Below are 26980 nucleotides of genomic sequence, written 5' to 3' on the forward strand. Positions count from 1 at the left end.
AGGGCCGGGCGATATGGAGAAAAAATCTAATATCACAATATTTTTGACCAAATACCTCAAAATCGATATTGCAATCTATGATAAATAATCATTAGTAATGTGGATATAATGACTAAGTGGGTAAAGGCAAATAATAGAACAGCTAGAATAGTCTGGTAAGTTCATAATATTGTATCATTTTACTGTAATGCCACCTTTAAAACCAGGAAAAGACAACACTTTGTGCCATATTATAATATTACTCTATCCAAAATCTAAGACGATATCTAGTCTCATATCACAATATCTATATAATATTGATATATTGCCCAGCACTAAGACAACATGAAGCAAGTTGGAAAACTTCCCTTTTTGAGTAACACACCAAGAAAACACATCTTTACTGCGAACCTGCTCACCAGGATCGCCGCTGTTTATCACAGTAATGAGACGAGGAGAACGTTTCTACCGATGCTTCTATCACAAAGTGAATAAAAGAATGTAAACACAGATGGTGGATGATACGACCAGATCACGTACGATAGATCCATCTGGTATTACGGTGGTGTTGTTGTCAATGAGTGAATAGTTGTAAAAATGGATGTTGAGTAAGAAACAGTTCTAAGCTCCGGTCTGGTTTCTGAATGTATAAGACTGTATAATATTGATGTTTTAATGTTTTCATTAGGTGTATTAGTGTAAAAATGGGATATTAGAAGCATTTACATGTCATCTCCTTCTCCTGCCTGCCTCCTAGCCTGACTACAGGAGATGCAATGGTAATAAGTCATGTGACTTTATCACGATATCCTGGTAACGTTTTGTACTGTATGCACATTTGTGTACTGTATTTTTAACTCATCAAGTCCAATCCAATGCTGAACTATAAATCAAAACGTATGCTGTAGGTATCTACAGCTGGACTCCACTTCTGTCAACTATAAACCTATTTATTTTTCTTGGAGGACACCAGAGCGGGGGGGAATGCAATATCAGATTTCTGTATAATATGATAGACAATGATCTGAAAACAACATGAAAATATCTGATTCCTGGTGCTTTTTTTTTGCTTTTCACCTATTAAGCCTACATACAGTATCTGACCCGTGCCATGTAAAAGTAACAATCAGTTAGAGCTGATTAATGCTTCCTATCCAGTTATTATAACTCATCAAAACAATGTATTTTCATTGTTATTTTTATTTAACAGTTATTTTTTTCCAGGAGAGTCCCATTGGGTTTAAAATCTCTTTTCCGAAAGAGTCCTGGCCAAGACGTCAGCATTAAAGTTTCACACATAAATAAACGACTTCCACATGAAAGCACAAATAACTAAAAGGATTTTTAACACCATAATTAGAGCTGTCAAAGTTAACACGATGATAATGAAATAACGCAGTTTTAAAGCTAGAGTGAAGATACTGGCATCATTTCAAACTAGAAAAACCTAAGGAATCCATTGGTACCAACCATGACGTACCAGATTGTCGTGAAAGAGGCAAAGTAACGCTCCAAACTTAAGCTAAATTTTGGCGAGATAAAAAACTGGCATGGCCATTTTCAAAGTGGTCTTTTGACCTCTGACCTCAAGATATGGGAATGAAAATGGGGTTCTATGGGCATGAGCTGTTATTGCCCGTTGGGCTTAAGTTTGCCATGTTATGATTTGAGCATATTTTTTATGCTAAATGTAGTGCCTGTGAGGGTTTCTCGACAATACTTGTCATTGTTTTGTGTTGTTAATTGATTTCCAATAATACATATATACATACATTTGCATAAAGCAGCATATTTGTCCTCTCCCATGTTGATAAGAGTATTAAATACTTGACAAATCTCCCTTTAAGGTACATTTTGAACAGAAAAAAAAGAAAAAAACTGTGATTAATTTACGATGAATCACTATGGACACATTATGTGATTAATCGCGATTAAATATGTTAATCGATTGACAGCCCTAACCATAATGTAACACTACGAATATCAACAATGCACGATTTGCCTGTTTAAAAGGGATGCAAACTGAACCAATCGCATTGCAGATGAGAGCATCACATCAGCTGAGTTCTCAACAGCTGACAACAGAGAGAAGGACTGCTGTCATGTCAAAACCCTGCAATTTGCAGTTTGGGCATTCCTCTCCTCATCCTTGAATTGAAAGCAGTGTGGTCCTTCATGGGCTGGATAGATTGTGGGACCATCAAACTGAGGGGCTATTTCATTATAGAAAACAGTGCAAGGCCAGCAGTATGAAAATATGTTGCATTAAATAGTTTCATTCATGAAACGCTGACTCACTGATAACATGGCGGTACACAGCGCTGTATGTACTGTACATGCACAGGGTCATTGTTTTATATTCTGCTGGGTGCCGTGAACTGCTCTCTTGACTTTTATATCTGTGCTATTAGCTCAAGGCAAGAGGGAATGAGAGGCGGGTTCAGTACTGCAGGTGGTGCTACAAAACTTTGGCTTTGCTTTCCAGCTGTTTGCTAAATAACCTTGACTTTACTCAGACTTTGGCGGTTGGCTACATCTGCTGAGGACCCTGGAGAAAGTTTGAGGAATATTTCATTTTTCTTTTGAGTGTCAAAAACTCACCACCTACAACCTAAAAGGTCACTCAGAAAAGTTTGTAGTTTGGATTTACAATGAATTACGACCATGATCCATGTTTCATAGTGAAATCAGATGTTACCACAACCAAAAAGTGCTTTATCTATTAGGCTGGAGTGTACTATAGGAACACACTAAAGGTCTATGCAGCAGGCTGAATGGAGGCTTTTATTAAGAGATTCAATTTAGATAAAAAATATGGCCAAATAAACGGCTTTGCTAGCGTGATAAGCTGCATGCTCTCACTCTATCTATGTTTGCTTATGAATCGCAAATGGTAAATATAAGCAGCTAACTTCACTTGTATTTCATGATATTTTGGCAGAAATGTGTGTTTAGAACATACAGAAAAAATGGATCGCGCCGCATGAGTAGTTTGACAAGTTTATAAAGAACATTTTAATTGCTTTTCTTTTTGTTGCGAAAGTTTGTCACTGTTGGAATCCATTGTAACTGCTGTGAATCATCAGCTCTAGAAATCAATCAGAACTCTGTGCTGAAGTTTTCCTCTGGTTCCCTCCAGTGTCACTTAGATTTCACTATTCAATACCAACATCAACCGACATAATAAAGTAATTAAGAAAATAGTTCATGTGCTATAAATGTGCATATTCCCAAGCTAATTTGCAGTTACTCAAATTACCACAAACCCAGTGACACACATTGGTGCCCCTGAGGGTCTGAAGCTCCGGGACGGTTTCCAACTTCGACCTTTTGGTAATCCAGCGTCGTCCAAGAACTTTTATAAATGAGGCCCCGCAGTTCAGCTGAACTGCTCCAGATATAGAGTGAATGGACCCATGCAGGAAATTTAGATCCAAGCTGCATGCAAGTGACTCAATATATCGATTTTTTCCAACTTCATTCCCCCATTTTCTTCCAATCTGGAATGTGAAATTCCCTCTGCTAACTCCACCGTTGATCCCCAGAGGGTTACAGACATGACGGACACTTGGTGTTGTCTCAAGCGTCCTCTTTTCACATTTATTTGAATTGTACGTGCTAAATTTATGCACAAAGATGTGCTCAAAATTTCCGCAATGGGAACACAAACACAACGCCGTGGAAGCGACCTGTGAACCACAACATAGCCATGCCCTAAAGCATCCCATGCTTTATGGTCTATTTGACTCTAAATGGGAACATAATTCACAAAATGAACATCATGCTGTATTGAAGAAGACTTGAAACTAGCGATTGAGACCATAAACTCATGTTTACAATGTTTACTGAGGTAATAAATCAAGTGAGAAGTAGGCTCATTTTCTCATTGACTTCTATACAATCTGACTTATTTTTGCAACCAGAGGAGTCGCCCCCTGCTGGCTGTTAGAAAGAATGCAAGTTTTAGGCACCCTAGCATTGGCTTCACTTTTCAGACCCCAGGGTTGCCCACTGCCCAGAACACACTGAAGAGATGACACCAATCAGCCATAACGTTATGACAGCATGGGCACCCTGCTACTCAGCCCCATACGCAACAAACTGTGATGCACTGTGTGTTCTGACACCTTTCTATCGGAACCAGCATTAACTTTTTCAGCAGTTTGAGCTCCAGTAGCTCTTCTATTTGATCGGACAACACGGGTCAGCCTTCGCTCCCCACGTGCATCAATGAGCCTTGGGTCTGACCCTGTCAGCCGGTTCACTGGTTCTCCTTCCTTGGACCACTTTTGGTTCGTCCTGACCACTGCAGACCGGGAACATCCCACAAGAGCTGCAGTTCTGGAGATGCTCTGACCCAGTCGTCTAGCCAGCACTATTTGGCCCTTGTCAAAGTCGCTCACATTCTTACGCTGGCCCATTTTTTATGCTTCCAACACAAAGCTTCCAATGTTCACTAGCTGTCTAATATATCCCCCCCCACCAATAATTACAGATTTCTGTCAACTCAGGTCTCTTAAGTCCACTGATCAACACTGCATCAGCCTGCTAATCACACCAGAGTGACATCATACATACTACATGTTCCACTAATGAGCCCCACACTACAAGATCCTAACGAGTTGACCTGAGGCCACCACAACCCTGCGTAATGCCCTATTAAAGAAAAAAGGAAATCAGACGAATCAATTTTTTTTTTTAAAAGAACATAATTATAACAACATGAAATAATAATTGTCGCTCATAAATATGGGATTAATTGATTTTTGGCAACGTGTTTATTGATTTAAGTCTTACTGCGGAGCTTACCAAACTGATTAGGCTGCGTCTTCAATTAGAATCTAACATGATTTTAGATGATTATAAACAATGCATTAAAAAAGAGACCTTTGATGATGCAGCTGTGGGGATTTACAACGGAAGAAGCATCTTTTTTTATTTCAAAATCATGAAACTGTGTCTTTAAGTGCCAGTCAGGACCCGGCCTGAAGCTGCCTCCGCTCACAAGATACACACCAACTAAAACACACACTCCTCATTAATATGCAAAAGCTTTTGGTGGGAGTCATGACTAATACATTCCCCTTAATTAATGAGTGGTGCTCACGGAGGCCCCGGAGCAACGAGGAGAAATTATTTCGCTTTTCTCTTCCCAAGGATTTCCTCCCCACGCTGAACTATAAAGTGGAGGTGAATGTCAACAGCGCTGGTGGGATGTGTAAGAGTTTATGTGAAGGGGGGATGTGAAATGCGGGCTACATTAATGGTGGAGTAATAGAGGAAGAGTTCCATGATTTAATATTCAGTGTTTTTAATGGCAGTGAGCTGATGGAGGACAGAGCGACACAATCAAAACACTGACGGCCATGGCTGCGTATTAATGCTGCTGGCCAATTTGAAATTATTTGGAGTTGGAAGTATAAACAGACAGATGCAGCGGCTGAATTGAGGGATAATGAGTAAGTGAAAAACTGCCAACCTCAATAAGCAATAAATCCCTCCTAGAAAACACTTAGGAGCCATATTTTTGTGGCGGCGCAACAACCAGTGCAAGCGGCGCTCTAACAGCTTTTCCTGACCTTGGAAAGCGATTTGCCAGCCTGTGTGGTATTTTGGTGCCGAGAGCGAGGTCCACGGGCGGGAGGAGAGCCGCAAAACGGATGGGCGATTCATTAAAACGAGGCAGCGCAAAGCGAGTTGTTTGTATTTTGGTGGAAATTGGGTCTCAATTCAATTTGTTTCAAGTTTTGTTTCTCAAGAACTTTGCTTGTTTCTGTCAGTGAAGAAGGATAGTAAGGGATCATGTACAGTGAGTCGGCCATTGTTGTGAAATAAATCCCGTCTTGCATCTCCCCGAAGACAACAATGACCCGCTAGCTGTACATTATCCCGCTTATTACACGGCTACTTACTTAAAAAATCAATAATTTGACACATCAACGGTACGCCAGTCTGACATCAGAACTGCGCCCATAGCAACGCACTGTTATACGTAGCAACGGTCTGCTATAAAGAAATAACAGACCGTACAACGCCGAGGTTGACCAATCAGAATTGAGTATTCAATAAAGCCGTGTAATAAATAAGATTAACGAGAGAGAGAGAGAGAGAGAGAGAGAGAGAGAGAGAGAGAGAGAGAGAGAGAGAGAGAGAGAGAGAGAGAGAGAGAGAGAGAGAGAGAGAGAGAGAGAGAGAGAGAGAGAGAGAGAGAGAGAGAGAGAGAGAGAGAGAGAGTAGGGTTGCAAAACCGTAAAAAAAACTGGACCGCTCAATGGCGTACAAACCAAACAGTGGGCTTGTTGAACCGTTGCATCACCATTAAACACAGGCCTGGTAATTATTTGATGAGGTGCCAGAGAGACAGAAGAGGTAATTATCTGAACATGGGCCTACTTGACCATTAAGTAGCCTGCTTTATTCCATGTATAAAATCAGTGTTATGGCTTCATATAATATAGAAATATAATTTATTACTATCAATTAGGGCTGTCAAAGTTACCGAGACAATAATAACGCTTCAAAAAAGGAGGGAAAAAGCTTGCATAGCCGTTTCCAAAGGGGTGCCTTGACCTCTGACCTCAAGATATGTGAATGAAAATGGGTACTATGGGTACCTACGGGTCGTAGTTTGGGGGCAAGTCATAGTCAAGTCAGCACACTGACACACTGACAGCTGTTGTTGCCTGTTGAGCTGCAGTTTGCCATGTTATGATTTGAGCATATTTTGTATGCTAAATGCAGTACCTGTGAGGGTTTCTGGACAATATTTGCCATTGTTTTGTGTTGCTAATTGATTTATAATAATAAATATATACATACATTTACATAAAGCAAGCATTTGTCCACTCCCATGTTGAAAAGAGTATTAAATACTCGACAAATCTCCCTTTAAGGTACATTTTGAACAGATAAAAAATGTGTGATTAATCACGATTAACTTTGGACAATCATGCGATGAATTGCAATTAAATATTTGAATGGATTGGCAGCCCTAGTTTATATATTTTGGAGTTGAAACACAATGGAAATGGTAGTTTTTCTTCTCCCTAATGTGCAAAACAAACTGAAACCAGAAACCAAAACTGTGACCCAAGTACCGCAATACAAACCGAACCGTGGGCTTGTTGAACCGTTGCAGCAGATTACCACTAAAACAACAGAAGACTAACTAAAAAAGTTAAAATGTTGGGATATTATTGTGAAAAGGTAGAATGAAATAAGCAAAAACAATTAAAGAGAAAACATGATATGACATGAGTGATATGCCATAAAGTGTTCAAGGCAAAAGTTAGGCAGACAAAGTACATTTTAAGATGTCAACACTTGGGTCAAATCCTCAGGAGGCATTGTTCCAACAGCTCAAAAAAGCATAAAAGCTAAAAGCTGCCTCACCAAAGGTTTCTGTCCTGCACTTCAGAACAACTACAAAGCTGGAGCCAGAGGACCTGGGGGGGGGGGGGGCGTCCTGGCTCACAAGTCATTAGGTGCAAGACTGAAAACTGAAATCAATCAATATGTAAAGAGCTTTCGTGTGTGTTTGAGTGCTTCACTGTTTTCTATTCTGCTATTGATTGTACAATAAGTCGTATTAGATTAATAGATTTGTGCATGCTGCAATAGTTGCTGCAGTGCCAATAGTCTACTGTATGGGTTTAGTCTATTATTATCTGGATTGGGCGAAGTGCTGTTTCAATTTTCAAAAAAAGTTTTTCAAAAATAGTGCTTAATTCAGCTTTAAAGGGGACATATCATGGAAATTTTCAGGTTCATACTTGTATTTGGGGTTTCTACTAGAACATGTGTACATGCTTTAATATTCAAAAATCACATTATTTTTCTCATCCTGTCTGTCTGAATATACCTATATATTCACCCTCTGTCTGAAACACTCAGTTTTAGCACCTGCCTCTTTAAGAACCCCCCTCCTGAAAAAGCCCAGTCTGCTCTGATTGGCTTGTGAGTAAAAATATGGCGCACCTTTGCAAAGGTAGTTCTGAAGCTGTGGGCGGTATATTCTAATGAGCCTACATGTGAGGAAGGGGAGACAAATCTGGATGGCTTGTTGAATCACATATTTCACAGTTTGTCGGTTGGTAGGCACTCCAAAACACCCAAATGTATGTGCACAAGCACTGAAAAAGTTTTACATGATATGTCCCCTTTAATATAACATTTCATGGGCTTTGTATTTCTATATGAATGTTATTTCGAACCAACACCCGCCACAGAGGAACTGTATTTTAAAGCACTGGCTTCAAAAATCAGCTGTCGTTCGGTGGGTGGACCGATAAATACATTACAACTCTCACAAAATAATTAATGGAACGTATAAACCATCGCAGATTGATCAAATCTACCAGTTAGAGTCTCCATGGGGGGACTTTTTTTTTCTACAATACAATAACCGAACCCAGTGATGAATGATTGTGTCACTGGAAAAGTTATTACACTGACAGTAGTGAGCTCAGCGGAGATAACAACAGCCCCGTCTCCGTCAGGTTTTGGTCTAATTACTGATGATTATAGAGCGATGCGGTGTCAGGTCTGGGCATGTTGAGGTGACCCCCCAAAGTGCTGGGCTAATGATGCCTAATGACTGATCATCAGGACCACGGACAGCGGCCGTCACACCCGGTACAGCTTCTGCTCCGTCAACACACCGGAGAACGCAGCGTAATAGGAGGATCAGAGGGATGATGGAGGCTGTTTCCCCATTTCACAGAATTACTGGGAAAAACAATAATGTTCCTCACCAATGAGGGCAGGTCAGAGCCTGAGCTGTGTCCAAAATCACAGCTTTGTTCTGTCATTTACTGGCCCCTGTAGGGTTAGTAGTTTAGTGAGCAGTAAATCCACTACAATACAGAAATGTTCACTGTACACATGGTGCTTCAGATTGAACACAAAATGAGTATTTGTCTTGCTTCATTTACTTTATTTGCCAAAGTGTCTTATTTACTGACAAGTAAAAACTCACCAGGAATTCTAATTCTTTGGGGTTTTTTCCCTCCAGTTTCTCTCCTTTTGCCTTTTTTTTCCATAGGTGAGTCATAAAGCCACGGGATAAATGCTAATTTCCCACTCAAGCTGAAACATTTCCAATGCTCGGGCAACTATTGGCCTCCATTTGCACTGCCTACAGCTAATGATTTGTGTCCACTCTCACACTCGTCTCCTCACATCGGCTTTGTATAAATCAACCGCCTGTAAAATGCACTTCACGTTCAGTCAGAGTTAAACACCGAAATACGATGGGAACCTGTTATAGTGATCACGACTGTCCAGGTCAAATTGATCACTATAAGCGGAGGATTATTAACTTTGCCAAGGCTGAAGGCCTAGGAAGCAGGTTATGTTTTTACCGGCGTTGGTTTGTTGGTTTGGATGATTACTCCAAAAGTCCATGATGGATTTGAATTAAATTTTTTGGAGGGGTGGGGTGTGGCACAATGAACAATCCATTAGATTTTGGTGGCGATCTGGATCATGATCTGGCTTTGGGAATTTGTTTTAATAACTCCGCTAAGCCACTGCATTAACACCACAGGCTTTAGGACATGCGCAGTGTAACTGATGACGCTTTCATGACGCGTCACCCTGCATCTTTCCTTCTGCCTGCAGAGGGACAGAGAGAGAGCAGGGGGGGGGGATACCTGTAGATTCGGCGTTTTTTCACATTAAACCCTGTGAAATTACAGTTGAGTTCGACCAAAGCCCACTTGGTGATTGTTGGAAAGAGTAACGACGACGGTTTAGGTGAGTTTTATTTCGTTTCTGTCCAGTTTGAATGAAATGTTTTACGATGCTCCGCTACGTACAGCTGATCTCAACATAAACACAAATACACGTGGATGATGGCGCAAGCTGAACAGAGAGGGGGGGCAATCGTATTCGGGCAGCTTGGTGGAGGTCTGCGCTCTCCGAGTGCCATTCTAGTTATTATTATTTCCTTTTTTTATTTCTCATGCAGATCACCATCTAATTGACATTTTCACATTTATCAAATGAATACAAAGTAAAGAAACGGACACCGTAGTCTAGCTTAAGTGGGGGATTATGTGACCGGGCATTATCAAGCCACTTGATGAGGGTGGCTTCAACCACAGGTGCTTTCCCCGTGCGCATTCGTTTTCTGTCTCCATCTCTAGCAGCCATGACTGTTTCTGTCGTAGACTACACAAGTTTGACCAAGTTTCGCTGCAGCGTTTCGTTGACTTGTTTTTGGAAGTTTGTCATAACATTTCGAGGAGAGTACGTTTTTAATTGAGAGAAAATTACTTTTTTTTTTCCTGTCGGGATTTCAATGTGCACGCAGCACCAGGCTCAGGTAGCCAGCGGGAAGCACATATAAGTTACCATGAGGCAAAGTATCATGGGAGTGTAAACATTTTGTTTTTCAATATTATGTATGAAAAGATCCCGAATGATCACTGTAAGCAAACTACTTGATTGTTATAAGCAAAAGCATTTGTGTAGGAATGATTCCCTCCAAAGCTTTTTGACATTATGAGCAGTTGATCACTGTAAAATGTGAGGAAGCAGAGGTAATTGAGGTAATTAAGTATGTTTACTCAAGTACAGTACTTAAGTAAAATTTTTAGCTAATTTATTTCTGCAATGTAACACTACTACTACAGAAAAGCCCAAAAAACGAAGGAAGATTTGTGTAACAGAACTTTTTCTTCTTTTCTCTCCCATTAATCACCTCACGACCCCTCGCATTTACCTTGTGACACTTAAGTTTGAAACCACCGGACTAGACTACCTATCTGTATATAAAGTAGTTGAAACTAGCACATTTTGCTGATGATTCTGTACTTTTATTTAAACCTGCAGTAGACAGAATGTTTTTTGGCATCATTGGGCAAAAATTCCTTAATAACCTTTCAGCATATTGTAATTCAAGTGGTCTGAGAGACTTCTACACCTCCTCATGGCTCTGTTTTCACGCTTTAAAAAATCTATCGCCCGTGACGGGAGACTTCGGCCAATCACAAGTCATTTCAGAGAGAGAGAGAGAGCGTTCCTATTGGCTGTTCATTCAACGGAAGCAGCTGTAAATCACTCATGAACTCCGATCAAACGGTCAAACTAGGCAGCGCTGATCAAATATGAATCAATATTCTGTTACTGTAATTCCTATTTCTCTCCTCAAATGTTTTCAGAATCATCTTGTAATGTATGGTTCAGCTGTAAAATGAGAAAGTTTGCTCCGGCTGATAGGCGGTGCTTGGTATTTCTTCAACTGATCTCAACATGGCTGCCGGGTCACAAACTTTCTCATTTCACATGGGACACGAACGTCGGTCTCCTGGGTGAACTCACCCATCCACCCTGAGCGTTCGCTGCTCTTTATATTTCTTGGTTCACGGTTACGTGAATTAAAACACAAATTGATTTTGTGGGATATACACAAATTATAATGGATTACTTTTTGGTATAGCTACGAACAGTGTATGAGACCAGCCTGAACTTACGAATTTACGCAATGCCGCCTAAGTAACATAGTTATTTTATCCCAAACCATGACCTTTTCCCTAAACCTAACCAAGTAGTTTTGTTGCCTAAACACAGCAGGGACTTGCGTACTGATCGCTTGTGTTGCAGGACATACATTACATGGCAAAATGCATGAAAAATAACGTTTCCTAAGATATCATATGAACCGTCGTATGGGGATATATTGAATTATGACATTTTGTAGTGTGTGTGTATGTCAGCGTCGTGTATAGTGTGCAAACCAATCACATCAAGACAGACTAAAGACAGCAGTTTTAAATGCTGCACCTTAATCATGGAGATCAAGTGAGAGTTTTTGTGAGAGTTTTTATGATATACGTGAGCATCAACTATAATGTGAGTGTGCTGCTGTAGCCCAGTCAACTGACTGAGTGGCATCTGTCCTGAGCTTTTAAAAAGCTCTCTCTCCCCATTAACCATCCCAGTAAATACTGCAGCAGCAGTGTCTCCACACAACACATTATATTTGTATACCCTTTTTGTTTGATGCCTATTTATACTCCTCTATTACTTTCTCTCATTACACAAACTGAAACTGCGTTGGCGATGTCAACTCACATCATGTTTTTCAAGTCACAGAGAAACTAAACTGAAGTCAGTGTTGTTTGTGTCACAGAAACGATGTCTGCCGACATTCCCTTTCTCACATTTCATCCGTCTTCTGTTCTTTTTTCAGCGCTCAGAACCTTTTTTTGTAAATGGTTTCCAAAACTCAACAAAAGAGACTGACTCTGTGTGTATTATGGGATCTATGAGCAAAACCAACAGCTCATGATTCACTTTTACTTTGCATACTAAATTTTCTAAAACATGTCCTCATCTCTTTAGCTTCCACCGTCGTCTCGTTCAATAATGTCAAGCAGAACACTTCAGTAATGTGAAGTTTAATGATCAGTGACAAGCCCCATAAAAAAGAACAGAGCACGGCAGGATTTTTTTCTGTCTACATTTTCCTTTTTTTTTTTGTGTGCCAACACAACGTCGTCATTCTCACTTTCTGCCTCGGCCTTGCTGCTCACCTTGACGTGATGTGAAGTCAGCAGAGATCTGTCCCGTGTCACAGGAGGAACTATTGATTGCCTGTCATAGCATTTAGCCTGGAGGACATGGATTTCCATAAAATTAGTTGGAGAAAAATTCAGAATTTCCTGCAGTAATCCACCTGGAGTTCAAAAGGCTGTTTTATTTTGACTTGCCAGTCAATTTATTCCACCTTACACTGCTGCTTCTCAATACTACTGCATGCAGGCCATGTGTGTGTGCTCAGAAATAAGAAGATTTCATTAAGATTGTATTAAGACAAAACCTGGGCTTAAGGGGCTCCTTGCATAGGGCAGTGTAGACTTAGGGACCTTTATGTATTCTGGTGACTTTTAAAGACTTCGTTATTGGTCCTTTTATGATGCAGATGTCCCTTTATCACTTATCTTGTTACGGTATAATTTATGCCATCACTGAACTAAAGCACTAAGGTAACATAAGATATGTTTCTATCCAAATGCTCCCAAAGTAACAAAAATAAAACACTATGTATTTCCATTCTTAAGAGAGGAGATCAAGTATGCAAAAACAAGCTGTAAACGTTGACACATTATCTCCATATAAAGTTGTGAAAGAAAACTCGTTAGCAAACAGCTGCCCATTTACATATCCAGCAGATATGGAGCAGCTTTAGCATTCATTTCAAAGTCTTGTTTCTGGTCACCTGATGGATTAAAGTCCTGTATTCACTCTTCTTTTAGCTCTGTTTTGGGCTCCACCAGCTCCTGAGAAAAATGTCTGGCTCTTTAGCATATAACAAGTGGGCATAGTCACCGTGACGTCACCCATTGGTATGTGGACTATGGTTTTGAAGCCTCGAGTTTGTCATATTGACCATCGTCTTCTTGGTTTTTGGCTTTCACCATCTTGTTTTTTTGGAACCAGAAGTGACACGAGAGGGTGGAGCTAAGACTTTTTTAGGCGACCAAAATGTTATAATTAACTTTCATGAACTGAAAACACACTGTGAAAGGGTTAAAGTTGTAAGACGAAAACACGGACAACTCCCAGACCGGACAATGCCGTGTTAGCGACCTGTCAATCACAAGGTAGCCCCGCCCTAAAGCATCCCTTGCTTTATGGTCTATTTGACTCTTAATGGGACCATAATGTACTAAATGAACATCATGCTGTATTGAAGAAGACTTGAAACTAGCGATTGAGACCATAAACTCATGTTTACAATGTTTACTGAGGTAATAAATCAAGTGAGAAGTAGGGTCATTTTCTCACAGACTTCTATTCAATCAGACTTCTTTTTGCAACCAGAGGAGTCGTCCCCTGTTGGCTATTAGAGAGAATGCAAGTTTAAGGCACTTCAGTATTGGCTTCACTTTTCAGAACCGGAGGTTGCCGCCTGCTCTTTAGCAGCTAAATGCTCCACTATGTTCACCAGCTAGTCAGTATCTTCATCTGTCTGCTGTTTGGTGCTGAACAGGAAGCATGCAATGGGTTTTGGGAGGTTTTTGGCTGAATACATCTGCCTGCTGTCTGGAAACGGCACTTATAAGAGTGAACCAAAACAGTAAAACAAAACAAAACCAATAATCTGAAATATGCTAAAATGCTTGGAGCTAGGGATACACCGATTCCAATACTGGATATCGGGCCAATACTGACTCAAATAGCTGGATCGGATATCGGTGACAATGGGGCCGATCTATTTAATTCAATTTTATGTTTATATACTATATACATAGTATACTGTCATTTTAATTCCTGTTTTAAGTTTTGAAAAATGCTTACTGAGTTTCTGGTGTACGATTTATTATTTGAATAATAAAAAAAACACTTAAATAAATGTATATCTATGTGTTTATTGGTCACATTTTGTTTTACAAAGTTAGGAAAGCAATGTTTAAGTCAAGCCTGATGTTGCCTTACACTCAAAAGAATGATCCCAGTCACTTCCACACAGTGAGGCATACAGCTTATTAACTAAACACTGATATCGGATAGGTACCCGATATCACTATCAGTATTGGGACTAAAAAAGTTGGATCCTTAGTTGGAGCTGAGGGGAACTGCAGAGATGAGTGATAATCCTGTGTAGGTTTGATATTATGAGCAACCACTTTCACATAAATGCAGTGATGTTATCCTTTCTAATATAAATATTAATTACACCCGCTTCAGCCATAGAGCTACAGCATATATGTGTTGTTTTTGTAGGGTTCAAATGGGTCGTTTTGGAAGGCACTTATGAAGGTATGGGGACTTGTTCGGACAGAAATGGTGGGTGGCGGCAACAAACTGATGCTGTGACTATACTGCCCCAAATTAAACAATTAGTAAAACCAGGTTCCACAACATCATCATTTACAACACCACATTTCCAACTTAGCTTTTTTTTTTCCTATAGTGAAATTTTTGTGGCTTTTTTATTTTTTTTAATGGTAAATCGACTACGTTTATGTAACAATTTGATGCCAAAGTGCTTTACAATACGCCTCTCATCCACCCACGCATCAACACACACATATTTACAGGTAATGAGACCTTACTCATAAGGATTAGCATAGTAAATAAGCATATTTTTCCATAAAATGGAGCAGGGAAGCAGGAGAAGTGCCTCCAAAGGGGAATCTGCACGGCTGCTGAGGTGTGCTACAGTCACATGTTATTATTAACATGAAGCACTAAAGACCTGGCTCTTTAAAAACACAAGAGCTTCTCAATATGCAGCAAATATTCACATTCACATCATGAATTACAGCCGCTTCTTTGGTAATATTACTGCAGGGTTTGCTTTATAGCGCCCCTGACCACCTAGTTCATATCCTCTCTGTGTAGCAGCAGCAACCTGCGAGGTAATGCAATTCATTTACTACCCAATGAGATATACAGCTCAAGGCGATAAAGATGCTTAGGCTGCAATTCGCATTAATGCGAGCATGTTTCATTAATGCCCTCTGTCAGGAAACACCCATCCCGTAGAGTGCATTATTATTCCACATGTCTCCATGTGGAGAACAGGAAGACAACGCACTGCAGAAGAAGAGACAAAGCTTCCAGAAAAGCAGCGTAACGTGAGGACAGACATCACTCCGGATGGTTGTAAAGTCTGCTGACGAGCGGCAAGAAAACACTCCTTACATCAAATCTTTATGGGGGAAGCTAAATATAAACAGCAGCCTCCTCAGAGCCAATCACACACGGATGAAAGTGAGGACTAAGGAAAACTTATCGGTCTCCTTCCCAAACTGTGGTTGATGGGCTTGTTAAATTGGCTGGTGCCGAGCCAGCCCGACAGCCTGACCTCCATTTTTGAAGAGTTAATGTATACAGGGAGGGTTGCCAAGGTTTCCGGGCTCGTCACACCTGAGCTCCACATTCATTACATGTATAATTGGAATTGGATTTGATTAAATTTTCATTAAACATATAATGTGTCTTGAGGGGGGATGCAGCCTTTCCCAATGCTAGAGTTTTGCAGAATATATGTAGCAAATGATGCATGAAATTAATGGCAGCTTCTTTTGGTCAGCCATACAGCAGAGTCTGAGCAATGAGTGGCAGCTTGATAAGAAAATACACAAAGTCAAGTATTGATCAGTAGAGTGCAGATGAGGGTAGAAGAGAAATATGCATTATAGAGGATCAACGGCAGCAGCATGTGATGTGGCTCCTGTTTGAATGAAGGATTAGCCAAGACCTGAATCTGCTCAATTCAATCAATACAGTTGAAATGCCACCATGTGTTTATGTCGGCTAAAGGAACAATAAACAAGTTGTGGGTAAACAGACTAATGATATTAATTAGAGCCGGAATTATGTGACTTTTTATGTCAATAAATGTAAAAAAAAAAAAAAAAAATCAATAATGTATTGGTCTTTTTTGCTTGTTTACACAAAGACTTTGCATTAATTATAATTGTATAACGGGGCAGGATATTTTACAGCTAAACAATTTAATTTACTATCAATTATGACATTAGGGTCATTATATGAGTTATAAATATAGGATGACACTGAACAATCTTTTATTAGCTTGAGTTTGTTTCGTTTTACTTTAGTTTTTTGAGAGCTGTAGGCGGCAAGCATATTTGTCCAGTCAATCTGTGACTAATTTGCGATTAACCGCGATTAACTATGGACAACCATGCGATTAATCGTGAATATACTGTATATGTTGATTGATTGACAGCCCTAGTATAAAGGTAATAAAGACTATTATCAGCCAATAATATTGGCCTGAGAATATATTTCTTACAGTGTCTTGAGTCCACTGAGAGTTTAGAAGCTGCAGCTTGGCAGTCAGTGAGCTCTTTAATCTATTAGAGAGTTTCAATGTCTTCACCCAGTCACACAGTGTGCAAAGCTACAGCTCTCGAAGAGATGAGGAGTTCATTTTCAAAATGGCTATACTACACTTTATCTCCAGGCCTGCGCTGAACCTGCTGTCGGGAGTTTATTTACAGGACGCAGCCAAGAGGGAGGAAAGACCTTAAACCTCTCATTCCACTGGTTTAATCTTTAACTGCGAGCCTTATCAGCACCTGCTTAATGTAGAAAACAATTCCTTTAAAACCCGGAGATCATAAGATAAGTTCACAGTGGGAGTCGGGGCGACCATTTCCACAATTATGGCAGACGACTATTATCCACAAACACATGAAGTTAGCGATCATAATGACCTTCCACAGGGGAAATCACTAGAGTTCTGCTTGCACTGCACCATAAAGACTGAGGGTTAACACCGCTATCATCTATACAAACTGGAGGCTAAGCTCAACACATAATCCACATTTTATTCTTGAAAATAAATATCTATTTTAGAAATGTCCCTCTCTGTGTATTCACCCGATATCCAGTAAAGCTTTTCCAGTCCTCAAAACAATATTGCACAAAACAAAAGACATCTTCAACTAAATTTGTATTGTAACATTATTTTATAGTTCCATACATTACCTACTGTATGGAGGTTTTGGGAAGTACATACAAAACAATCACAAATCCATTTTTTATGCTCTAGAAGACAGCTATAAGAATTGTAAACAGAGCTTATAATTATGAAACAACCAACATAAACTTGCATGCTCTCTAAATTAGAGATCTGGTGGACAAATTAGAGTGAGTATGTTTGAACTAAAAGGCATATATTTAAATGTATATTTATAAGTAAGATGATGAACAAATATAAGGTATGAACACTAGTGTGTATATTAATTTTTGTTTGGGACTTTTTGGGTATATGCAATATTGATATATTTTATTTATTTATTCTTTAATTTTTTGCTCCTAATATACTAGGATGGGTTAAATACAGCAGCTACATTTCACTGTGTACTGTGCTATGTATGTGTAATGTGTGACAATAAAATTGGATTTACATTTACATTTTAGTGTGTAAATTGAATGACAAGTGTACAAAATAATGAATGTAAAAAGAGTAGGTGTAATAAGCTAAGGCTTCAGCCTACGCCTTTTCAGTCAGCATCAACTTGCTTTGATTTGTTGTTGGTATTTATTTTATCATTTATTTATTTATTATTATTATTATTTAAATGTGAATTTGAGCTGTATAAGTTGAAAACGACCAAAATAAACCAAACTAAACTAATCAGTTTAACTTCAAATGTCCTTGAAATGGGAACACCAAATGTTATTTTAAACAACATATAAAGATAATGTGATTTTTTTTGTTTGGGTCTTTTGGGGTATATATACATATATTTTATTTTTTTCTTCTTTAATTTTTAGTGTATAAATTGAATGACAAGTGTACAAAATTAATTAATGGGTGTAATAAGCTAAGACTTCAGCCTACACATTTTCCGTCAGCATAAACTAGGTTTGTCACTATTTCAAATGTAATGACTTATTGTTTTTTTATTATTATTATTTATGTGAATTTGAGCTGTATAAGTTGAAAATGACCAAACCAAACTAATCAGTTTCAAGTCAAATGGCCTTTAAATGGGGACACCAAATGTTATTTTGACCAACGTATATAGATAAAGTCGTCCAGGACTAACGGTGAACTGATCCGGGCTGCACAAACACGGACGTGACAGCGCTGTGGCATTTTGAGAAGAGGAGATGCAGAAACCTCACACTTCCTGTCACCTCTCCTCTTCCCATCCCGTTTCCCCAGAGCTGCTCGGCTGCTTCCATAGGGGTGAAATCAAGTGGAACCACAATTACCGCAGCCTCCTATATTGTTTACAGGGAGCTGTCTTCACAAAGGACAGGCTCCTCCGCCAGGCAGGAGAGACAGAGAGGGATGAGGCTGAGAGTGCCCCATGCAAAAGGTGATACATGGCGTGTCGTGTAAAAACTGCAATAGGTGACACTTTATTCCTCCGAGGAAGGAGCTGCTCAGATTGTAATATTGAGGGTAAATCCGGAGACCGTACGGTGGCTACAGTGATGTGAGGTAAGTTTGTGGGTGGACGAAGCCAAGAGCTGTCTGACGTCCGTAGAGACACACAGAGACACTGGCCTGAAGCTAAAAGACAGGAACAAACACATTGCACAAACACTGCAGTCAGTGATTGTCAACAAACACATCTCTCTTGTATTCCTTATCTCAGCTCTGCTTGATTTTAACGATTCGGGGGAATTCTTTATATCTGACTGAGGACACGTGGGTGATGTCACCGTACGGTCGCTTCCCGCTGAGCGGCAAACATGAAACAGCATTGTGTATTCACCATGGGTGAAAAAAAAAATCATAGAAACAGGTAGTTCAGCATTTTGCAGCCCACAAGTGTTTCCAGGTAACGAGTGACAATATTAGACATACAATTTGTATAGTATTACCTTGGAACAAAAGGGAATGTTTGGAACATAAGTGAGGATGAATTTCAGCAGTATAATATGGCAATCACAAGAACAATACAGAAAAATATAATGTAACCCGAATAACCTTTGAGGACCTTGTAATTGCGATGACACTGACAAATCCTGCTATAACCTTGAACCTGTTGTGCCTGCAGGATGCTAGCGCTATGTATGTAGAACAGACTGCTACTATGAAACGTTAAAAATAAACATGCAATACCCTTTTCAGTTAATGTGGTCATTTTCAAAAAGAATGTTTTGTAATAAAAGTTACGCAGCTATGCATATAGCAGGCTATAAAACCAAAACCTAAAATAATATGGTGTCTCCCACCAACAACGCAGTGTGGCAGTCAAACACTAAAAAAACATTTTGTCCAAATCCATCGCAAGGGTATGAACAATCGACAACAGTTAATATGTTTTAATTTAGGCAGACGTGGATGTTAAAGGGGTATAATAAGATCAGGCAACTATAGTATATCATTACCAGCCTTGTCTCCTAAATATTAGGCTCCCATACAACAAAACCATATTGTGAATTACGTTTAGTGTGAAACATCATTTGTTCCAGATTATGTTTTTGTTTTTGATGTATCACAGATGTGTTTGTAATGATAGTCCGCAGTTTTAAGCAAAACCATGGTGTTTTTTTACTAAACCTAACCAGGTAGTTTTGTAGTGTTTTTGTTCTGTTTCAATCTCGTAATCATTTTAACCCAAACCATGATGTTTTTTTCACTAAAACTAAACAAGTATTTTTGTTGCCTAAACCTAAGGAAGAAGTTTTGTTGAATTGTTTTTTTTGTTTTGTTTGTTGCAATTTACAATGTTAACCACATTTAAAACTGTTTAAAACTGCGACCATAATCCGGGGTTAAATGTGTTCCCGTCAGGAAAATCAATATCTGGTTACATTTCAACATCGACAGAACACTAAATGTATGGTACGGCTGGCAAGTATATGGTTTTAATTTTTTAATTTTTACAGTTCTACCAATTCATAGCAGCCATAGCTGTTTGGCCATCACTGGTTTGAGAAGGTGATGTCACAGAACAAAGTGACATCAACCCCAAGTGGGCCCCATTTGTGTTGCCCATTCTGAGCCCATGCACTAATTTTCCATTACTGACTCACCTAGGATCCACATGGGTAGCCCACTTGGGGAGGAGTCTATGTGGGACCTACTTAGTTAACCCAAGTGGGCCCCAGATAAGATGCCCATTTTGGGCCCATACCCACTTGGAACCCAGGTACCCCCAGCATAACCCATGTGGGGCCCACATAACCATGTTGGCTGAGCGATGCATACTCTATTATGATTAATGATAAAGGCTCATACAGAAGCTCATTTCAGCCTAATCCGAGCAGCTACTGGACCTCCTGAGTTAACTTTCTCCTTGCTAACGGCTTGATAGAACAAAAAAAACAGAGAAACCAGAGAAAAACCAGAAGCTGGCTTCTGCTGTGTCTGTGTGTGTCCTGCTTAATGCAGCGAAAACAATATCATTACCAGAAACCTTTCCAGATCTAGACACAATGAAGAATAACAATACAGATTTCAGCACAACGCACCAATTACAGAAGCTAATGTGCAATCGTGTTAGCGAGTGAAAGATGAGCCGCCGCCGCCTCCCCTCGCCGTGAACACTTACTCCGTATTACACTCATGCAGAGGATCTAAAACCCTGGAGGAGAAGCTGAAGGAGAAGCTGGGAGAGGGAACAGGAGACAGAGAGAGGATTTATCTCTCCCAGCAGATGTAGAGCAGGCTCCTAGGGCTCGCAGTCAGCAGCCAGGACAGTTTACAAGCTGCAAAATAGATTGATTGTCTATGGATCTCTGTCCCCGCGTGGCTGCCAACTCCGAGCTAATTAAAGAACACTTCTCCGGAGAAACACTGAGCAGCAACCAAGCACATCCTATTCACCCTCGAGAAAACACGTTGCTTTAAACCCCTTCCCAGGAAAAACACTGCAAACAGGTGTTATAGTATAGGCCCACTGCATGTTGAGCAAAAGCTTGAGCCACAGAGATAATAGACTTAGACAGAATATTTGCATTGTGTTGTTACAAATAGGTAAATATGTTGGTGAAATTGTGTCCATACTTTCCCATGACATTAAGCTCTGAGAAGGTCAGGGATGTAGAAGAAGAAGAAGGATGTTTTAAATCAGAATATTTACTGCAGAAAAGCCATTAAAAACTGAATGGCTGCAATCAACCGTTCTTGTTCAATCACATGCTGATTCTCTATAACCTTTCAGTTAAAAAGACACACAAAGGTATTCTCCAATCAGTTAATGTGTTAATAGACCCTTCTTGTGTCGACGTCACGATTATGTCATGGTTTTAGCTGGAGGCAAAACAAAGGAAAGACGGGAGGCTAATACTAGCAGTGGGCTAAAGTTACACATCAAAAATGTCATCTTGCTGCGTTGTTGGGTGCCAAAATATCACATAGTTGAGATGAGAATGTGATTCGAGGCTCTAGCAAGCTACAATATATGCGAAACGTTTCAGCGATGGAGAGAAAGGGTTGCTAATAGTTTAGCCTTCTGCTAACCGCAGCCAATGGCTCACGGCTCCACGGCTCACGGTCCATCTCTGAAACGCTTTGCCTCTTTTTGACTGACTTTACTGAAGGACAGTTAACTTTAGGCATCCAAAGATTTATGCGTCCTCAATTTATCCCTTACAGCGCCGCCGTCGGCCACAAGGCCGCTGTCCGAACGGCTGGCTACTTAGCTAGCTTGCTAATCCCGTCATGCTGTCATGCAATAGGCCTACTGGTCACTCATCTGGCGACAGCACTGTGCTTTCCTACGCTGTGACAACAGTGTGTGGACGAAGCATTAAGTTAAGTTTTACTCATTTAGCGACTGGCTAGTTAGCTAGCTACCTTGCTAATTCCACCATGCTACAGAAAATGAGCCCAACAGTGGACAGCGCCGGGTCACGGTCACTTCTGCCTCACTCCTCGCCGCTAGGAGAGACTACTTCACCGGGAGGAGAGCAGGCGTTAGCTAGCTAGCTTGTCAGTCTTCGGATAAGCTAGCTAGCTAACTAGCCAGTTCCGGGGAGACAAACAACAATTTCATTTCAGACAACTAAAGATACAGCGTCACAGCTGCAGAGCTGCCATGTTTCAGTTGACGGAAGCGAACGTTACAATTTTTCACCTCATTTAGGAGCATGAAAACAGCAACCAATGTTATTTAGTGGTAAAACTGACAAAGAGAGGACACAATGTAGGCTACATATTGGAATAATTTACTTATATGAGATAGTGGAACATCTACTCAAGTACAAGATTTATGTACAATTGAGGTACTTGACTTGAGTATTGACATAACTGTGACTGTAACACAGTTTTAATGGTGATGAATCACAGTTTCCTTCCCTCTTTGTACCATGACTGAAGAGTCTACAGCCAGGATAACGGCTCTGTGAGGCTATAGGCTATACTTAGACACAGTGGTGCGAGAGCTAAATGCTAACATGCTCACAAAGACAATGGCTGAATCCAAATGTGCACCCTTTGGACTTGTGGACTATAAGCCGTACAAATCTGTGAGGGTGCTGGGGATGAAATGTGCTATGAGGCAGAACTTGCTTTAAGTGATTCTTTGGATTTGAACTGACCTTTTAACTTATGTCAAAGTATATTTCAGATCAGTTTTTAACGGTATTGATATTGGCAGCGTATGCAGGATTTCAACAGTTTGCCTCGGGATAAATACAGTTCTATCTTATCTTATATGTGCATATGTCTGCAGCTATACATATAGCTTTATAATATATATAGTCAGAACGCGCAGTAAAACTATCTTTTAATGAGCTGCCAAATGCAATCTTATATTCACATTAGACGCTCAACTGAGGATCCTCACACCGTAGATGGACAAAAAAACACCTTTGCCTGTCTAACTTTGAATAGGCTATAACAAATCCAAATGACATTATTCTGGCGTATTATGTGCATTATCATACTGTTCTATATCAATAAAACGTTCCAAGTCAATTTATAGAGATAATCCTATGTGTAATGTTATTATCTTATTGTCAAACATCCCCCACATACAGTAGATATCCTTTTAGAGAAAATTTACTAAATCTACTTCTACTAAGTAGAAAGTTATGGGTGAAAAGTCATAACACAAAATATGAAGATACTGCACCTCAGCTTAGCAAAAAGTACAGTAATTCCAGACAGGTAATATATTTCTATTGGATTAATAATATAATATAATACATATAATAATATATCAGGAGGAGTCAACAACCAAATAGGGGGGGATCGCATTCTTTCACCATTTTGTAATTAGTATTTTTTGTATTATTATCAGCATTGCTATCATGCATTTGCTTCTTTATTTCGATGATATGTTTCTCTTCTTTCAGTTTTATTATGTTTCTGAAATTATTTTGGATTGTTTATTTAACTTGTAGCCTTGGTTCTTATTTATTATAATTCACAGTATGGTATATCTACTCCAGCTTGTATCACTGTGTGACGGCGGATGAGGGAGGTCGGTGATGGAACAAGCAAAAGAAAGAACTGCTAATGATCCATCCATCCATCTTCAACCGCTTATCCGGGGTCGGGTCGCGGGGGCAACAGCTCCAGCAGGGGACCCCAAACTTCCCTTTCCCGGGCCACATTAACCAGCTCTGACTGGGGGATCCCGAGGCGTTCCCAGGCCAGAGTAGAGATATAATCTCTCCACCTAGTCCTGGGTCTTCCCCGTGGTCTCCTCCCAGCTGGTCGTGCCTGGAACACCTCCCAAGGGAGGCGCCCAGGAGGCATCCGTGCTAGATGCCCGAACCACCTCAACTGGCTCCTTTCGACGCAAAGGAGCAAGGACTCTACTCCGAGTCCCTCACGGATGACTGAGCTTCTTACCCTATCTCTAAGGGAGACGCCAGCCACCCTCCTGAGGAAACCCATTTCGGCCGCTTGCACCCGCGACCTCGTTCTTTCAGTCATGACCCAACCCTCATGACCATAGGTGAGAGTAGGAACGAAGATTGACCGGTAGATCGAGAGCTTTGCCTTCCGGCTCAGCTCTCTTTTCGTCACAACGGTGCGGTAAAGCGAATGCAATACCGCCCCTGCTGCTCCGATTCTCCGACCAATCTCACGTTCCATCGTCCCCTCACTCGCGAACAAGACCCCGAGATACTTAAACTCCTTCACTTGGGGTAAGGACTCATTCCCTACCCGGAGTAGGCAATCCATCGGTTTCCTGCTGAGAACCATGGCCTCAGATTTAGAGGTGCTGATTCTCATCCCGACTGCGTCACACTCGGCTGCGAACCGATCCAGTGAGTGCTGGAGGTCGCAGACCGATGATGCCAACAGGACCACATCATCTGCAAAAAGCAGCGATGAGATCCTCAGCACACCGATCTGCAAACCCTCCTCCACCCGACTACGCCTCGATATCCTGTCCATGAATATCACGAACAGGATTGGTGACAAAGCGCAGCCCTGGCGGAGGCCAACCCCCACCGGAAACGAGTCCGACTTACTGCCGAGGATCCGAACACAGCTCTCGCTTTGGGCGTACAGGGATTGGATGGCCCTGAGAAGTGCCCCCCTCACCCCATACTCCCGCAGCACCCCCCACAGTATCTCCCGGGGGACCCGGTCATATGCCTTCTCCAAGTCCACAAAACACATGTAGACTGGATGGGCATACTCCCAGGCCCCCTCCAGGATCCTTGCGAGAGTGAAGAGCTGGTCCGTTGTTCCACGGCCAGGACGGAATCCGCATTGTTCCTCTTCGATCTGAGGTTCGACTATCGGCCGAACCCTCCTTTCCAGCACCTTGGAGTAGACTTTACCAGGGAGGCTGAGCAGTGTGATACCCCTGTAATTGGCACACACTCTCTGGTCCCCCTTTTTGAAAAGGGGAACCACCACCCCGGTCTGCCACTCCTTAGGCACTGTCACCGACTTCCACGCGGTGTTGAAGAGACGTGTCATCCAAGACAGCCCCTCCCCACCCAGAGCCTTCAACATTTCTGGGCGGATCTCATCAACCCCCGGGGCTTTGCCACTGTGGAGTTGTTTGACTACCTCAGTGACTTCCACCAGGGTAATTGATGATGGTCCCCCATCAGCTTCCAGCTCTGCCTCTACCATAGAGGGCGTATTGGTCGGATTCAGAAGTTCCTCAAAGTGCTCCTTCCACCGCCCGATTACCTCCTCAGTTGAGGTCAACAGTGTCCCATCCTTACTGTACACAGCTTGGATGGTTCCCCGTTTCCCCCTCCTAAGGTGCCGGATGGTTTTCCAGAAGCACTTTGGTGCCGACCGAAAGTCCTTCTCCATGGCTGCTCCGAACTCCTCCCACACCCGCTGCTTTGCCTCCGTCACGGCAGTGGCTGCTGCTCTTCGGGCCCGTCGGTACCCTGCAACTGCCTCCGGAGACCTCCGAGATAACATATCCCGGAAGGCCTCCTTCTTCAGTCGGACGGCTTCCCTGACCACCGGTGTCCACCACGGTGTTCGAGGGTTGCCGCCCCTTGAGGCACCTAAGACCTTAAAACCACAGCTCACCGCCGCAGCTTCAGCAATGGACGCTTTGAACATCGTCCACTCGGGTTCAATGCCCCCAACCTCCACAGGGATGCCAGAAAAGCTCCGCCGGAGGTGTGAGTTGAAGATCTCTCGGACAGGGGCCTCCTCCAGACGTTCCCAGTTCACCCTCACTACGCGTTTGGGCTTACCAGGTCTGTCCAGAGTCTTCCCCCACCCTCTGACCCAACTCACCACCAGATGGTGATCAGTTGACAGCTCCGCCCCTCTCTTCACCCGAGTGTCCAAAACATGCGGCCTCAGATCAGATGATACGATTACAAAATCGATCATCGACCTTCGGCCTAGGGTGCTCTGGTACCACGTACACTTATGAGCATCCTTATGTTCGAACATGGTGTTCGTGATGGACAATCCATGACTAGCACAGAAGTCCAACAACAAACGACCACTCGGGTTTAGATCAGGGAGGCCGTTCCTCCCAATCACGCCACTGCTAATGATATGCATTTTAATGTATACATGGATGGAATATTGTGGAGATTTGGGGGTGATTGGGGAGATGAGGGGGTTTGGAGAATATATCAAGTTTTGTATTTTAGCTTTTTTATTTTTGATATATCTGTAACCTTTTAGTGTTTTGTTTTTTGTCCTTTTATCTTTTTGTTTATTTATTACTACTACTAGTTTTATGATGACATTCTTACTGACTGGTGTCTGTGCCATCATGTAATAAGATCTGAGTAATGAGTCAGTGATGTGTTTGCATGCATGCAGACCTACCGGTGCAGGAATATTCGTCCACTCTGATGAAGCCGGGCAGACAGTCACAGCGGTGGCTGCCGGGCAGGTTGACACACGCCGTGTTGGACTGGCAGTAATGCATCTGGGTCGCACACTCATCAATATCTGAAGACAAACAGAGCGGATACAGTGGATTAATAACTCCCCGGCAGTTCTCCAAAGACACACTCAGGACACACAGTGAGAGTGATTCCTCGGGCGACTGATGAAGCAGGATGAAGCTCACTGAACTGCTTCAACACTATTGCTTTAATCTCATCACAAAAGCCCGGGCCCTGCGTGCCACCTCGTTGCTTGCAGTTA

At 41.4% G+C, this 26980-nt stretch overlaps 1 protein-coding gene across 1 annotated transcript in view; it reads right to left on the minus strand.

Moving 5' to 3' along the window:
• Window positions 1-26980, minus strand: part of LOC141760306 (protein kinase C-binding protein NELL1-like) — a 377384-nt gene that overhangs the window by 81167 nt on the left and 269237 nt on the right. Inside the window, exon 13 of the mRNA XM_074622982.1 lies at window positions 26657-26782. Coding sequence (XP_074479083.1) covers window positions 26657-26782 — 126 coding nt within the window. The remainder of the gene's footprint in view (window positions 1-26656; window positions 26783-26980) is intronic.

Source organism: Sebastes fasciatus, chromosome 2, assembly GCF_043250625.1.
Source record: "Sebastes fasciatus isolate fSebFas1 chromosome 2, fSebFas1.pri, whole genome shotgun sequence".
In the NCBI taxonomy this organism is placed as follows: domain Eukaryota; kingdom Metazoa; phylum Chordata; class Actinopteri; order Perciformes; family Sebastidae; genus Sebastes; species Sebastes fasciatus.